Source organism: Acartia tonsa, chromosome 8, assembly GCF_053477335.1.
Source record: "Acartia tonsa isolate MP-2025a chromosome 8, ASM5347733v1, whole genome shotgun sequence".
NCBI lineage: Eukaryota > Metazoa > Arthropoda > Copepoda > Calanoida > Acartiidae > Acartia > Acartia tonsa.
Window position 1 is genome coordinate 45515290 of NC_137267.1, and position 16806 is coordinate 45532095.

A 16806-nucleotide genomic window follows, 5' to 3' on the forward strand; every position below is an offset into this window, starting at 1 on the left:
GTTTATTTAATGAGGTAAAATGTCTTGTTAAGAAATGGCGGTGGAACCGCCGAAAAACTAATATTCTCCGCCGATTTTTGCCCTACTTTTCGCAAAAAAAATTATACAAGATATCAAAATAAATAATACAAATTACATTTTAATTGTTACTTTTAAGTCATCGTCTGTTTTTATTTAGGCATAAAAGTTCCACAGATTAAAGATACTCTGTGTTTGAGAGCAAAACTTCCCCATCCATATTTAAAACCTGATGCCGGAACCCTGCTCATTGTCGGAGATCTGGAGAAGAGTATTAGAGTAAGTAAAAGTTATTTATCGAATCGTATTATAGACCGTTTTCCGCGGATATCAAAGTTGAAGATTAAACCCGATTTTGTTAGCCTCGAGAGGCCAAAGGACCGGGATAACTAAACTGGTATTATTCTTATGGCTTTTATTTTAATTTTGTGAAATTGTAAGTAATACGATGCTGTACGTGATTTTTCAGTATGACTGAGAACCTGTTCTAATCCACCGAATAATAATCGGTTTCGAATGAATTCGATAATACTTATTTCTTGCATTGTATTATAAACAGCTTTCCGCGGATATAGAATGTACAATTATGAGATTAAAACTAGTTTTTTTTAGCCCCGAGGTACTGTTTTTCATAATAATTAATGCATAAACCAATTATAAAATTGTTAATTTATCAGAATCAATCTTTAAAGAGGAGAACAGTGCAAAAAAAACTTTTTTTATTGATTTGTTTTGGATTTGCATATCTTTTTAGTTCACCAGAATTTTCCCAAATGCTGTTTTTGAGATCTTGTGCTTCAATGTTGCTGATTTCTAAAAAAAAATAACAGTTTAAACTGTAACCGGAAGATGCATCTACATTTTATATTTACAGTAAACTCATCTCAAATGAATAATAAAGCTGCTACACTGAAAATTCAGATTTGCCTATTTTTTGGGTTCGCAGTTTATCATGATTGTACACTAGTTTTATATTTGTAGAAAACTGGATATTATACATGATTTTTCGGGGTGTAACAATCGGTTCTTATCTTTATTTGTTTAAGGTCGATCACGCGGAGACCCTGCGCTACTGGACACAGGTGCTGCAGGAGGCCGAGGTTGACCTGACCGACATCAACGTCATGCCATTAAGACAACTCAGGGCTGAGTTTATGGAGCATTCTACTCGTAAACATCTTGCCAAGAGGTATAACTTTATGAATCTCACTCACTTTGTCTGTCTGTCTGTCTCTGTCTGTCTGTCTTTCTACACTTTAATTCAAGTTTTCTTAATGATAAGGTGGCAAAGAGTTGATTAATTTAATTACACAAAACAAGTCACATCAAAAAAATGTTGATTAAAAAAAATATATTAATGGTGTCCATTAAAATTGTTTTTACGTAATGTACCCAATGAAGGTGGGTGTAACCGTATGAAAGTGTCAAAATGCTTCAAATTTTTATTTGGATGGACCTTCAAAATGAAGAATACACAAAAGAGGACTATCCACGAACGAGAGCACACGATTCTAAGTACCTTCCAGCATTGACCCTAAGTATTTTCTTTCAGAATATAATAGTTCACCATATGTTATTGATATATTGACGAGAAAATTTATGTTTCACCATGTTTTTTTAGGTATTTTAATTGATTTTGAAAACTTTTATGAAGCTAATTCTTTTAATAAAATGGATATTTGATGATACATATGTTAATACTCGTATTATATAGATCGTAAATTAATCCATAATAGCATTAATTTAAACATACATTTGAGATATAGTAAATGTGCTTTTGACTTTTTTTAATTTTTATCATTTGACAACATGGACAATTAAAGACACCCCGAACTCAACAAAACGTTTGATAAAATTTTAACTAAAAATGGTGGACATTTTTTTACTTTTCTTCAACTTGAAGTGGTGAAACATAAATTTTCTCGTCAATATATCAATAATATATGGTGACCTATTATATTCTGAAAGAAAATACTCAGGATCAATGCTGGAAGGTACTTAGAATCACGTGCTCTTGTTCGTGGATAGTCCTCTTTATCTCTTTTTTTGTCAGGGGTGTATATTCTGCAAAATTGACCCTGCTAAAGAAGTTATGAAATTTGTATAATCTTACTTTTTTGTTTTATTACCGTAGCTATAATTTAAAACTTTTTTTGTAAAGGAGGATGTGCACTAAAATGGTTTGGGCAGGTTTCAAATTTACCTTGTTAACAAGAATTTGAAAAAAAAATTTCCCCGCAGGGTTAGTTTGAAGGGGAATTTAAAAAAAAATAGCATGGTCTCAAATGATTCTAAATTTCTAAATTCGGCAAGAAATGCACAACAAAAATTATTTGGAGGCGGCGGTTTTCGGCGGGAGTGGCGGTCATCGATACTCTTAAAAGTAACTTTAGCCCTACCGAAGCCTAAATCCGAAATTAGCTCACTCTAGCTCTAAGGGTTCTCGAGTAACCCCCCCCCCCCCCCCCTACCTGCCCAAACCATGTTAGTGCACACCCTCCCTTTAAAAACTTTATTTATTCTTACTCTATGATACTTAATACTCACTTCGTTTTTTCTAAAATAAAAAAGTAATTTGTATTTGTTTAAATAAAATTATTGTTGTTTTTAGTTATGAAAAAGTTTTGTGTGACAGTCGTTTAGCGGGTTTTATTATGGAACACTTGGGCGTGTCTTTCTTCAAGAGGAGAAAGTATCCCATAGCAGTAGACATCAATAATAAGAGGGGCAAAGAGCTAAAAGAAGAGGTAGCCTTTTTACATAGATTCGTATTTAATGTAATGTCCGTTAAAGGGGAGATTGGGGTCATACAACAAACGCAGGAGTCCCAAACGTCGGAGTGGACTAACGCAGGAGTAGATACTTAACCTAACCTATTTTAAACCATTTTTTAGGTTTTTTAAATGCTTTACCCCTGCGGGGGGCTTATTTGTATATTCATATCTTAACCTAACCTGTATAGAAATACCTAATTAAGTTAATATTTTAACACTCCTCCGTTTGTCCACTCCGACGTTTGGGACTCCTGCGTTTGTACTGGAACCGGAGATTGATATTTTAAATTGGGGGGGGGGGGGGATTAAATGGTTAATTAACAATATTTGAGGGATTTTCCCCCCCTCCCTAGGGGAAAATCTCATTAAAATATGTGGGAGGGGTTAAAAAATGAACTAAAAATATTTTTGCGATTTTTTTCCTCCTTAGGAAAAAAACACAAGGGGGGGGGGAATAAATGAAACATTTTTGCAGCAGGAAAAGAAATGTTAAGCAGAATAAGAATATACAATAGTTTGATCATGTCACCTCTTAAACAAACAAAATCAAGTGATTTAGAATTGTCTAATTTGGAAAAAAATAAGCATACAAATTCCGCCGTCGATTATTCACAGTTCCACGTTTAAGCAACTCCAGATCTTATTTTAAAGTTCTTTTTCTGGCTTATTGTGCTTAAAATTGTACGGATACAGGGGTGTATTATATTCTGCTTAAGATATATTTTTTTCCCTGCTGCAAATTATTTAATTTTCCCCTCCTTATTTTTATCTCCCAAAGTAGGGGGAAAAATGGAAAATATATTTGGTACTCTACCCCTTCCACATATTTTTTCTTGTTTTTCTCGGAGTGGAAAAAATGTTTTCAGGGCTTTTTATTTCTTCATTCTTCCCCCCTTCAACATGGGTATTTTTTATTCCCCCCTCCCCCTTTTAGCTAGGTAACACCATTCAGAATATATTTACAATTTTCATTAGATTAAAATTTTAGATTGCTGGGAGGATGAGAACCGCCTTCATGCCCATAGAAAATAAAGGACTCTCTGCAACTGCGCACGTTGCTAGAGTAAATATGGACCAACAACAAATTGTTGAAAACATCGAGACATTTATGGAGGCTGTCCGTCAGAGGTTAGGTTTTTATGCCTCTTTTATTCTAGATGCGGTCCATCTAGTATTTAGGGACGGGGCTCTATACTCGTAAGGGCCATGGAAACTCTGTGTAGCTTCATTTACATTTTTTCGTCAGGACCACGTTAAGGTAAACCTAAACTTTTTAAAATTCTTTAGTCCTCTAGGTATAAAAAAAAACGGGTATAGTCCCTTTCGTAACATCGCACCTTATGGGGCGATTCTTCGTATTTTTCACAGTAACTTTTCTCCTATTTCTAACCCCTGCGGGGGGCTCTAACCCTGTGGGGCAATCACCTAACCAAATATAACCTAACCTAACTTAAATAACCTATAAAAAGCCATTTTAAAAATACGACGAATCGCCCCCAATGGGGCGATGTTACGAAAGGGACTATTCCCAAAAAAACATGTAAATCAACCCAAAAGATTCTTACTTCACAGCTGGAAGGTGTTTAACATCACATACCCTCATTCATGCATACTCATATTCTGTCATCGACCGTATTATTGGAATCAGGGACAAAGATTATATTCTGACAAACAACCCCTTTTCCTCCCCTTCTTTCCCACCCTTCTTCACTTACATGACATAAACAAAATATACTACCAGATTCTTAACAAGGTTTCGTGATTTTTTTTGTAGAATTGTTGGTTACAATGTATCACAAGTGACTAAATAAGGGTTGGCAATCCGTCCATTTTTTGGACTGGATTAGGATTCTTACAAAAATCCGCCCAAAAATTAAACTGATTAATCCGTGGATTCCGGATTCTTATTTTTACGACGGATTGCGGATTATAGCAATATTTTAAAAGGCCTCTTTAAAAATAAACTGAGGGATTAAATTTTACTGGGGACTGTTAAGAATCTCAATTTTTTTCATATTTTTACAGTAACTTTTCCCCTATTTCTAGACCCTACAGCAGCCAATTTCTAACCCTTACTAAACCTAACCTAAAATAAGCATGAAAAACTACTATAAAATGAAAATATTTGGACCAAAAAAACTCAAGACGCTAATTTTAGCCTAACCTAACATTAACAATCCGAATCCGCTATTAAAATAACGGATTGCGCATTAAGATATATAAGTTTTCCGGAATTTTAAAGTTAGGGGGAGATTTGAAATCTGCATCAAATTTTGAGGATTTTTTATAAAATTCGTTTTTTCTATAATTCTTTATCTAAGAGCGGAAATGCAATTTAAGTTAATTAATTTTGGCATCTGTGATTGGTGGATTTAAAAAATCTGCGCTCTGATTGGATGGCGTACATCATTCAACCAATTAGAGCGCAGGTAGTTTAAAATCCACCTATCCTATTGGTCAAAATTAATTAACTTAAAATTCATTTCCGCTTTTAGATAAAGAATTATACAAAAAAACGAATTTTTAAAAAAAATCCTTAAAATTTGATGCAGATTTCAAATCTCCCCCTAACATTAAAATTCCGGAAAACTTATATATCTTATTGCGCATTCAGATTCTGGATTCAAAGTTGTCCAAAATTTGGACGGATTTCGGATTCGAATTGCTAACCCTAGACTAAATATAAATATCTTTGTCTTCTAGAAATTCCCTTTTTAGTTTGACGAACTGTTGTGTATGAAAGGCTAAGGTAATAAATCTATTTTGTTTAGGTATCCTGGAGGTTGGATCAACGTGAGGTCCGTGTGTTTGATGACTGGAAATGGGTCTGCCTACGGAACTAGATCATTGATCCTCTATACTTCGCTCCTCAGTGTAAATGATGTAAGTTTTAGAAATTGAGGAATTTTATAAAATAGAATTAAGGTGATAAATGGGAGAAATTTTTTTTTTTTTTGGGTGGGTTGATTCAATGGAGGGTGGTGGTACCATCCCCCAAAATAGTTATAAACCTTGAAGCCCTGCGGTTAGCGAGATCCTTCGTTACAGACATACAGACAAACATCCTGTTCCTTATTATAGGGATTTATTTCAACTAACATAGTGGGGGAGGGAGGGGGGTCTTTACTCGACAAAGCAAAGCAAAAAATTATTATCCTGTCATCATAGCTGAATAATTTCCTCCTAACTATTTAAGGTCGGGTACGTGAAGACGATAAACCATGACACGGTTGGCAAAATGACGGCGGTAACCGATGAGCTGAGTACTATACCTGGAGCTGAAGTCACTGTCCTCAGGAACGGAGAAGTTAGGGTTAAGAGGACCCAAGGTAAAACTGATGCATATTGATAACCCAGGAAGGAAGGGAACATTGGGCTGTTAATTGCACCAGACCCCAAAATTTTCTTATTCGTTTGCCTAACAACTTTGGGGACTTGTATTGAATTTTAATTGGTTGGTTCACAGGGTGTATAATATTCTGCACAAGATTCGTTTTTTTCCCCTGGCGATTTTTTTTGGATATATTTTCACCTTATATTCACCAGCAAGGAAGGGAAAAAATGTAAAAATATTTTCAGGACTCTTTATTCATATTATCCCCCCTCCCACATATTCTTTTAGTTTTTTTCACCAAGTAGGAAAGAAAAATGGAAAATAGTTATTTCTCGCATCGTATTATAAACGGCTTTCCGCGGATATAGAATATACATTATACAATTATAAGATTAAAACTAATTTTTTTAGCCCTGAGGTGCCGAAGGTACCGGCTAAAAAAACTAGTTTTTAATCTTATGATTGTACATTTTTATATTCGTAGAAAGCTGGATATAATACGATGCTAGACACAGTTTTTTCGTATGGATGAGAACCGGTTCTTATTCACCGGATTCGAATGAATACGAGAAAAATTTACAGTTCACTTAATTTTCACATTTTCCCCCCCAACCTAGATCTTAAGGGATGGACAGACATCATTCCAATTTGCATTATAGATGAATAATCGATTAGGCACCACCTAAATAGTCATCATGCTGTTTTTGTGAAAACAGGACAGCCATTTATGTTGCATATATCAAAAAATTGTGATTTTGAAGTCTTGATATTGTTAAAACTACCTGGTAGAAAATTGAAATTCTTTCAAATCTATGTCCTATAGATGTGGTTTAATCTATTGAACTGAAAAAAATATGCAGTTCACTAAATTCAAGTTTAAATAAACTTCGTGCAACTACCTCCCATGTTAAAATTCCTTAAGTATTTAAGAGAATGAAACATCACACAAAAATAATTTTAAAAATTACTTTTAGATGATCCTGAATGGGACGAGATTGAAGGCAACTATACACTTGAGGTGAATAACAAAAATGGATATATTACTTGGATGTTACACCAGAATTTCCTGTTTTCATATAAAGGGGAACTTGTAGCGGGCTAAAATAACGATACCCCCAATCCACCCTCTTTACCTCATCCCCTCCTTATGGATAAACGAACTGACTAAATAAATAATTTCCACTTAATGCTAGTAACCGTGAGGGTATTAAGTATTTCTCATTTTTATAAATCTTTGAATTCCAATGTGCGTACCGAAACTGTGCTGCCAGCCGTTTGGGAGCTGGTTGCATTTAAAGTTATGACATTAAAACTAGGGATTGGCTGGAAACTTTTTTGGCCGGATATCGGGCCAACGCTGGATATCCAGCAAATTACCGGATATCATAATCCGACATTAGAAATCAGCCGGATATCCGGCCCAACCCTAATTTAAAACCTTACTTTCATGACCCTATTAATATTTCAATAATAAGTCTTTTTGATATAATACTCCCTACGCCAATGAAGTAAACTTTGCATGGTGATTCCTATAACAATTAGATATGATTTAATAAGCGTAGCAACTCTATAATCGTTAACAGAAAGTCCGTACGCTTATTTAAATCATGCTGATTTTTTATTTTTTTGATTTATATGGAATTACTATTATCAAAAGGTAAAATGCTAAAATCGAAGCATCTCTATAATCTAAATGTAAGTACTTCAATAGTATCCTTTAAGAAGTTACTTAAACATTAATATCCTGCTTTTCAGTTCTGATATCTACAAATGTTAATGTTCGTTTGTCCTTCCATTTTAGAGCTTCGCTTTTATGGATATTGTCATCCTTATTTGATAAAAAAAACACTTTTTTTTCATTATTTAGGAATACATGGATGAAAACTATGATCAAAATCAATATTTGAAGAAAATGTCCCAACTTATGAAGTTTGGAAAGCGTGCCCATGAAGAGGACAGCCAAGATGAAGAGGTGAGTGTCCCATATTAAGTAAAACAATACAGGGAGGAAGGGAGGGCACAGTGGGCTCATTATAAAACTAGATCTCAAAGTTTTATGATAAGGTTTTTAACTTTGGGGACTTAAAACTTTGTAATCTGCACAAGGGGTAATTTTTTGTATCATCATTGGGGATGTACAACAATTTACCAGTCATTGTCTTATCCCTTTAGATCCCTGAATACAATCCTTATACAAAAGTAAGAGGATGCCTGCCTGTACCGAAGGATCTAGCCAATCTGCGCTGGACTGTTATGGTTTCTTCAAATTTGTAAATAATATTAAAAAAGATGCATATTTTGTTTTATAAGTTGACCTGTAACTTAAAAAAAATTTTTTTTTTCATTTTTACCTGTACAGAGACCACCTGGAGGCCTGCAGCTCCGGAACCTGGAGGTCTATCCAAAAAATCTTAAAACTTCGTGAAATTCATCATATAAGAATGATTTTATCTTTAATAACCTATCCTCTCAGTCCAAAGATAAAGCCTAGGTACCAGGTTTACGCAAATGTGTCAAAACTTCCCACGCCTCTAGGAGCGTAGCCGTATCTCACTTGATAATTGCAATAATTTTAATCGAAAATTTTGTTTTTTATTGATGACACTTGTACAATTTGACAGGGAAGGGGGGGACATTGCGATGTTTATTACACTAGTCCCCACAGTTTTATAATATCATTTTAAATTTGTCGGCTTAACAACTTTGGGGACTCATTGTATTTTGATTGAGTGCATCAAGTTGAGTGTCCAGACGTTTCAACAAATAATTGCATTTTCTACAGAAGCGGTTATTTTGATCATTAGGGAAGTACATCCAGTTATCTGTCATTGTCATATCCCTTAGGTCCCTGCTGGTGGCAGTGGTGATAAGAAAAAGAAGAAGAAGAATGATGAAGAGAGTGAGGATGAGAGTGATCTTGAACTTGACGAGATGGAAACTGAATACATGAGGTAATCATAATCATGTATAGCATCGTATTACTCACTATTTTCACGAATATCAAAATAAAAATCATAAGATTAATACCAGTTTTGTTAGCCTGGGCTTTCGGCCCCTCGGGCATTTTTAAACTGTTTTTAATCGTATAATTTTTCATGTAATATCTGCCTAAAGCTGTCTGTAATATGATGCGATAAATAACTATGTAGCATCAGGCTGTAAAAATCTCAATTGAAATAAATATCTTATTTCAAATTCTTGACTGCGGTATTTTTTATTAACGCTTTTTACCAAAAAAAAACCTAGGTGTTATATTCTGCACAACAAGATTATATTTTTCCCCTGCTACTAAAATATTTCATTTCTTTCCCAAAAATGAAACTTAAAGTAAAGATATCTAACATCCACCCCTTTTATTCCCCCCCCCTTCCCCTCCAACTGGATAAACGAATTGACCAATAAATGAGTTCTATGTTAGCAACCTAAAGAGAACTATCCTCGAACGAGAGCAAATGATTCTAAGCACCTTCCAGCAATGATCCATAGTATTTTTTAGTCAATATACTAGTTTTATGTTAATATTTGGTTTATCGACTAAAAAAATAGGTTTCACCATGGTTTTATAGGTATGAAAAAAAACTTTGTAAAGTAAAGCATATTTTGGTGCAATATCATCAAATGGTTTGATGAGTTCAAACTGTTTCTTAAAAGCTTAGACACAAAAGTATATTATTTTGATTAAAAAATGTATATTTAGAAAAAGGGTTAATAACTTGTAATGTTGTAAACAGTTTAATTAAAGTACTTTTGCATTTTAAAGCATTTAATGCTTTTCTGCCTTGTTATTTTATTTTGTCCTTTGAACTCAACAAAGCATTTGATGATATTGCATCAAAAACGTATTTACATTTCAAAGTTTTTTTTTCATATAAAACCATAGCAAAATCAAAATTTTTAATTGATAAACCAAATATTAAACATAAACCTAGTATATTCACTAAAAATATACTAATGATCAATGCTGGAAGGTGCTTAGAATCACTTGCTCTCGTTCGTGAATAGTTCCCTTTACGACAATATTTCCCCTGGCATTTATTGGTTGGGCCGTTTATCCAGTAGGAGGGAAGCTGCCAGGGGGTAAAGGATGGGGCAGAACGTTATTTTAGCCCGCTACAGAGTTCACTTCATCATAGAACATAAATATCTGTTACAACATCCAAGTAATAATACATCCATTATTATAGGAAAATTGCAGAGGAAGAGGAGGAGATAGAGAGACAGGAGGAAGAGAATATGAAAAAGTAGGTTTTTTTTATTGTGTTGCTTTCTCTCAAAGTACCTTGTTGATACAAGTACAACCCACCTCCAGTCCCCACCCTCACAAATGTTAAAAAAGGGAGGAAGGCCGTAATTTTCATTAGTTCATATTGGAAACTTGGTAATCTAACAGGGGAAAACACTATATGTGGGGATTCGTGCTTGACATTAACTTTGCGGGATAGCACCTGTATTTAAAAGCGAAGCTTTTCTATAATTAGGGTCGGTCCGTCCGTCCGAGATAGATAGCTTGTATTCGTTAATTTAGGCATGTTAGAATTGTCCTATCGATTTCAAACTTTGCCTGGTGATTCCTGTAGTAGTTAGGTACGATTTAGAAAGCGTAGCAACTCTGTAATCATTACCAGAATGTCCGTACGTCCATTTTAAACATATTGATTTTTTACTTTTCTAACAACAAATTTTTATTTGATCTAATTATCCGATTGATCTGATTTTTGGTATATTGATTCCTGGGACAACAAAGTATAATGTTATGAGCAAAGCACTTAACTTAATGAGCCAACCAATCAAAATTCAGTCAAGTCCCCAAAGTTGTTTATGTTTAGCCAATGAGAAAAGGTTATATTTGAACTTTGGGCACTAGTGTAAAAAACAGGCCATTTTTCCCTCTCTCTCTCTCTCTCTCTCTCTCCCTCTCTCCCTCTCTCTCTCTCTCTCTTTCTCTCTTTCTCTCTCTTTCTCTCTCTTTCTCTCTCTTTCTTTCTCTCTCTTTCTCTCTCTTTCTCTCTCTTTCTCTCTCTTTCTCTCTCTTTCTCTCTCTTCTCTCTCTCTCTCTCTCTCTCTCTCTCTCTCTCTCTCTCTCTCTCTCTCTCTCTCTCTGGACTTCTTTAATTTTGTTAAAATCTTAGATTGAAGGAGGAGGCTAAGAAGAATGGAGAGGATGTTGAAGAGGATGAAAGTGAAGTGGAGGATTTTGAAGATGAAGAGAGTGAGGAAGAAGGTAATTCTTGCAATCAATCAGAAAGTATTAGGATCACCTTGGTAAAGGCCAGCATTAGTTATGCGGACTCTTTATATTGAAAGTGTAACAGGGGTGTATATTCTCCAGTGGATCATTATTTGAAAAATCAGTAAAATCCTACTTGTTCTCTCACCAACAGGGAGGGTGGGGGGGGGGGGGTGGAGCAAGGTGGTCGGAAATTAGATATTTTGTAACAGGGGAAAAAAGAGTCATGCGCAGAATATAAACCCCTGGCGACAACGTGTGTGCGTGCGGTGTCTTTATAAGTAAAAAATATGTTAAAACATAAATAATTTCAGAGAGTGAGATAGATGATGATATAGAAGTAGAGAACATGGTAGAATCTGAGGAAGAAGGCTCCGAAGGAGAAGATGATGAACTCCTCATGAAAAGGTAGCCACATAATATTGATAGTTGATTGATTGATTTCAACATCAACCCTACATTTTAGGTCAAAAACTAACAAAAAATGACCCAATTTATGCTCAATCAATGAAATGAGAAAACAATATTGAATTTTGATACTACTCGCCTCTCCACAGCACTACAGCTGGAGACCAAGCACTTACAATTACTTGACACGCTGTGTTTTGAGAGCTCTTTGTTATCACCTCAACCTCGCCGAGTTTTAGTATGGCAGGTGTCCCAGATTAAGTCACTGCACTGCACATTGGGGCATATCAGCCAAAAAGGGGATTTAATTATTTAGAGTCCGAATTTCGTGTTCAAAATGTCAAATTAGAATGTTTGAGGTCAGGGAATGCATTTCTCAACTTATCAGAGCAATACGAAAATTTTTCAGTAGCGCAGCTACTCTATCACTAGCTTTTTGGGCCCTTTAAAGTGTATCTATGTCAATTTTAGTCCGATTTTAGTGTTCATAGTGTCAAATTAGGGGTTGTTGGGGCCTGGGAATTCATTTCGGTAGAAGGGGAGGGGATGGTGTAAAGGAGGTGGATGGGAAATCCTTATTTTAGTCAGCTACAAGTTTGTTCAGTGATGATAAATCCATTATAAATGTAGGCATGATTGACATCAATTTTTATAAACTAATATCTATATTTATAATGAAATTATGATTCTTGTTTACTGTTTGTGTATATTAAACCCTAACGGTTAGGGGGAGGGGGTCATTTCCCCCCCCCCCTCCTCCCATCCGTTTTTTCTATCATATTTTCTGTGTGTGAAAGATAGAGGGCTATAAATGAGTGAATTTTTAACTATGGCTATGCCACATAACTGAGAGTTGGAATTTTTTGAATATCTCCAGCCTGGCGGGCACTGCATGCCAGCAAACCTGACAGGTTCATCCAGATAAAAAGCAAAACATTTTTTCTGACTTAAACAAAGCCTTTTATCTTACTAAAATATCATCTAGTAGTAAACCCTTATGTAAAATATAGGTATTCAAGTCAATTTTAGGTTCCAAGTATGATCTTGAAGGTCCTGATCCTCCAGGTCTCTAGAAATCTTTAAAAGCCTCCTGTGACCGCAATTTTTGACTTAGAGACTTCAAATTTTAAATTTAAGCTTTTCTTGTATGTCTACATAACGTATTAAAATTTCCTAAAGATCCGCCGCCGTTTTCCCGCCACCCGCCGACTGCGGCGGCTGGCAGCTGCCAAGTACAGCTGCGGCCGCCAAAATTTATGTTTTGAGATTTATAATATAAAATTTACATAAAGATAAACATATTCTGAAAAAATTGTATTTGTAGCTTCAAAAAAAGAAAATAACAGCTATTTGAAATTTTTAAGTAAAAAAGGACCTAAAAACAAAGGTTGTTGAATAAAAGAGCGACGTAAGCGAAAATTGACTTTGAATCACTTATAGTCGGAAATTCATTATCAATCAGGGGACCTGCAAAAAGAACCCCCTCCCCCCGAACGATAAATGTGCGACAAGGGGCCCAACTGTTAAGGGTTAATTAACATACAGGGATCTAAGGGACAGAACAATGACCAATTAATATATGTATCATTGTATATTGGATATACCTACATAATATTAATACATCAAATTATGTTACGAAATTGATTTCTGTAGATGACAATTAGTGATTATATTTCAACACTATACTCAATGAACCAAGCAATAAAAAATCAATATAACTTCCTAAAGTTTTTAGGCCAAAAAGTATAAAAATTTTATTTTAAAACTTTGGGGACTAGTGTAATAAACAGCCCAATGTCCCCTCCCTTCCTAAATAAAACTGCAGATTTTAAAATAAAGACCAAGTAATTACATAATTTAAAAACAAAGCATTACCAATAGACAGACACATAACACTACTTGCTAATTCCAATTTCTATTAATTATAAGAACACCACGTTATTTGGATATTATCTTAACCTTTGGGACATTTGGCTGTTTATAACACTAGTCGCCAAAGATTTACAGTTGTGTGTTAAAATGTTTTGACTACTAATTTTTATCCACACAAGCAGTAATTTTGTGTTATATAATTGGGAATGTACATCAATTATATTGACCTTTGTCTTATCCCTTTAGATCATTGATAATGATAATAATCCTTAGAAACGATTATTTAGTTACATTAAAACATCGAACATAAAGAGGTGTTGATTTAGGCTTAGCCCCTCCCCCACCATTTAGTGCAATAGAACTTACAAATATTCATTATTATCATTAGTTCAAAGTCTGAATAAATAAAGTCTGTCACAATCAGATATCTATCCATCTATTTAGTGTGGTAAATTGCAAAATCCATCTATCTATCTATCCATCTATCTATTCATTTATATATCAATCTATCTATCCATCTATTTATCCATCTATCAATCCATCTATCCATCATCCAACTATCTATCTATCTCAACCTCTAAGGAAAACAATAAGGATGATACAATTCATAAGTAACAAAGCACAAAAAATCTACTGTGATAAATTGCGAATATGGACAATTAAAGAGCAAATGCTTAAATTTAATAGTAAATTACATACTGAATAGCTTTTATAGTATTTCCATTTTATCTAAACACTCTAAAATAATAGACATAATATACGTGGATATTATAAATGGGTAAATTTTGTTGTCAATTTAGGTTGCTAATTTAGTCCTCATTTATTGGTCAGTTCTTACATCCAGTATGAGGGGAGGGGATATTGTTATATTAGCATGCTGGAAAGACCATTTCGTTTTAGTTGGAGGAAATATGGTGCAACATGCAAGTAATTATATAACACTTTTAAAGATTCTAATTTCGGGTTCTTTGACAGGAAGAATTATCTAAGAAATTAGCGCAGCAATATCAAACTTGAAAAAAACCCATATACTTTAGAGGTAAAATAAAGTAGGGATTTAATGAAATAAAACAACTATGTTCTTAAATTTTGACTTTAAACGAGCCTTTAAAAGCATTTTCTTACAAAGTTTTTGTGCACCCACCTTCAGAAAGCAGGCTAAAAACCCCTACGGGGGCGCGGGGGGGTAAATGAAACCAGTACTGGCGATTATAATATGTCTTTTGGTAATCAAATATCGCTTTTTTAGCCGGTGGCACCCGGTGAAAACATGTTTCCTGATACTGTCTACTTAAATGTTGATTTTAAAACAAACAAAAATAAATTAAAATCTTGACTTCAACTAGAACTATTTAGGACTAATATCTTCAATTTGTGCTTTTTTCTTTTATATTCTCAATATACATGTAATGCATGACTCAACAAAAGTTATTTTGTCTAATTACGTTGATTCTAAGAGATTTTATAATACTTTTAAAATTGTTGGTGAAACACACAAAATATGCCTTTTTCTGTAAGACATTTTTTGCATTTCTTAACTTCCAGGCATTAGAAAGCTTACTTAAAAAGCGTAATTTTACGATTCCTTTGAAATCTGATGTAATATGGATATAATAATACTCATAGAATGATTAAAACTTGATTTGGGGGTGGTGAATAAAATCCCCTGGTTGCCCGTATGTGCACTGTAACAAATGACGCTCTCCTCAGAGGAGTCTGGGATTAAGGGTTGTGTTGTATTATTGAAGCTACTTAACAATCTACCTTTTTACGCAACCAGGGTTAATAATGAATATTGATAGTAATGGTGGTCTGTTAAACTGCTCTCTGTTCGGTTCTCTCTCTAGTTAGAATATGCTTTGAATCGTATTATAAAGAGCTTTCCGCGGATATTAAAATGAAAAATTATATGATGAAAACCAGTTTTGTTAGCCCGTAGGTGGCAAAGGCCCTGGCCAGGGTTTCGGATCCGGATTTGGATCCGGATCCGCAAGGATCCGCATATTTTTGGGTCCAAGGATCCGGATCCGTAAAAAAATGCGGATCCGGATCCGGATCCGGATCCTTGGACTCGAAAAAATGCGGAAAAAATGGAAAAATCTACCTAAATTTATATAAAATCTCAGACATTCTCTTGATGAGAGCCAATCTTTAAGGTTTAGGGTCAGACTTGAAAATTAAAAGTAATTTTGACTTCGAATTAAAGAATAAATATTTATGAAAAATTTGGTGATTTTATTTTTATTGTCAAGGATCCGGATCCGCACTGACCCAATTTGGAGGATCCGGATCCGCAAAAAATCAATGCGGATCCAAAACCTTGGCCCTGGCTAATAAAACTTTGTAATTCGATGTTAAAATAAAACATGATTTGGCGTATGGCTGAGAACCGGTTCTAATCCATAGGATATTAATAGGTTTCGAAGCCATACTGGAAATAATACTTTAGTTCAGGAATTCAATTATTTCTTAATCAATGAACCATTGTCAAGATCTTTGGCTTTACTTGTGGAAATTGTGTTTTAACGTTAAAATATTGTTGATATTAACGAGTTTTAACCATTTTTAGGAAAGAAGAAGCTGAAATTTCTGAAGATGAGGCTCCCAGGAAAAATAAGTCTAAAAAGCAGCTGAAGAAGGCTGCTAAATTAACAAAAAAGATAGAAGCAAGTAAAAGGGCTAAATCCAGGAGCTCCAAGTCCCCGGCAGCCGCCAATAAGTCCCCTAAAGGAGTGAAGAGTGGAAAAATTCAGAAAAAGAAGAAATAAACAGTTTTTTTTCAACATCTTTTTTGTTTGTGTAAATTATACCTTCAGTTCTGTATATTTTCCTAAATTTTTTATCCAAATAAAGCATTTGTTTTTTTTTGTTAAAAAATGTTTCTAAATTTTAGATTCAGTAGCTGCTACTCTATAAGGGGGGGGGGGTCGAATTTTTAGTTTTGGGGTGTTTTTTCCTTATATTTAAAAAAATATTATAAGTCTCCAGGTTCAGGTGATTTTCAGTTTTTACCTGTCCAGAAGTGACCTTCCAGCCTGCAGCACCTGAACCTGGAGACCTATCAAAAAAAATTTTAAATATAAGGATAATACACCCCAAAACTAAACTTTTTTCTTTAATAACCTATCCTCTCACTCCAAGGACAAAGCCTATGCACCCTGTTCACGCAAAAG

General features: G+C 34.5%; 1 protein-coding gene across 1 annotated transcript in view; it reads left to right on the top strand.

The window, feature by feature from the left end:
• The window catches only part of LOC145327088 (uncharacterized), a 21810-nt gene extending 5300 nt beyond the window's left edge, over window positions 1–16510 (top strand). Inside the window, exons 5-17 of the mRNA XM_080170610.1 lie at window positions 179–297; window positions 1065–1207; window positions 2630–2765; window positions 3781–3920; window positions 5564–5675; window positions 5989–6121; window positions 7101–7144; window positions 7994–8098; window positions 8971–9077; window positions 10311–10367; window positions 11256–11347; window positions 11668–11761; window positions 16203–16510. Coding sequence (XP_080026736.1) covers window positions 179–297; window positions 1065–1207; window positions 2630–2765; window positions 3781–3920; window positions 5564–5675; window positions 5989–6121; window positions 7101–7144; window positions 7994–8098; window positions 8971–9077; window positions 10311–10367; window positions 11256–11347; window positions 11668–11761; window positions 16203–16401 — 1481 coding nt within the window. The 3' untranslated portion in view covers window positions 16402–16510. The remainder of the gene's footprint in view (window positions 1–178; window positions 298–1064; window positions 1208–2629; window positions 2766–3780; window positions 3921–5563; window positions 5676–5988; window positions 6122–7100; window positions 7145–7993; window positions 8099–8970; window positions 9078–10310; window positions 10368–11255; window positions 11348–11667; window positions 11762–16202) is intronic.
• The last annotated feature ends 296 nt before the right edge of the window (window positions 16511–16806 follow it).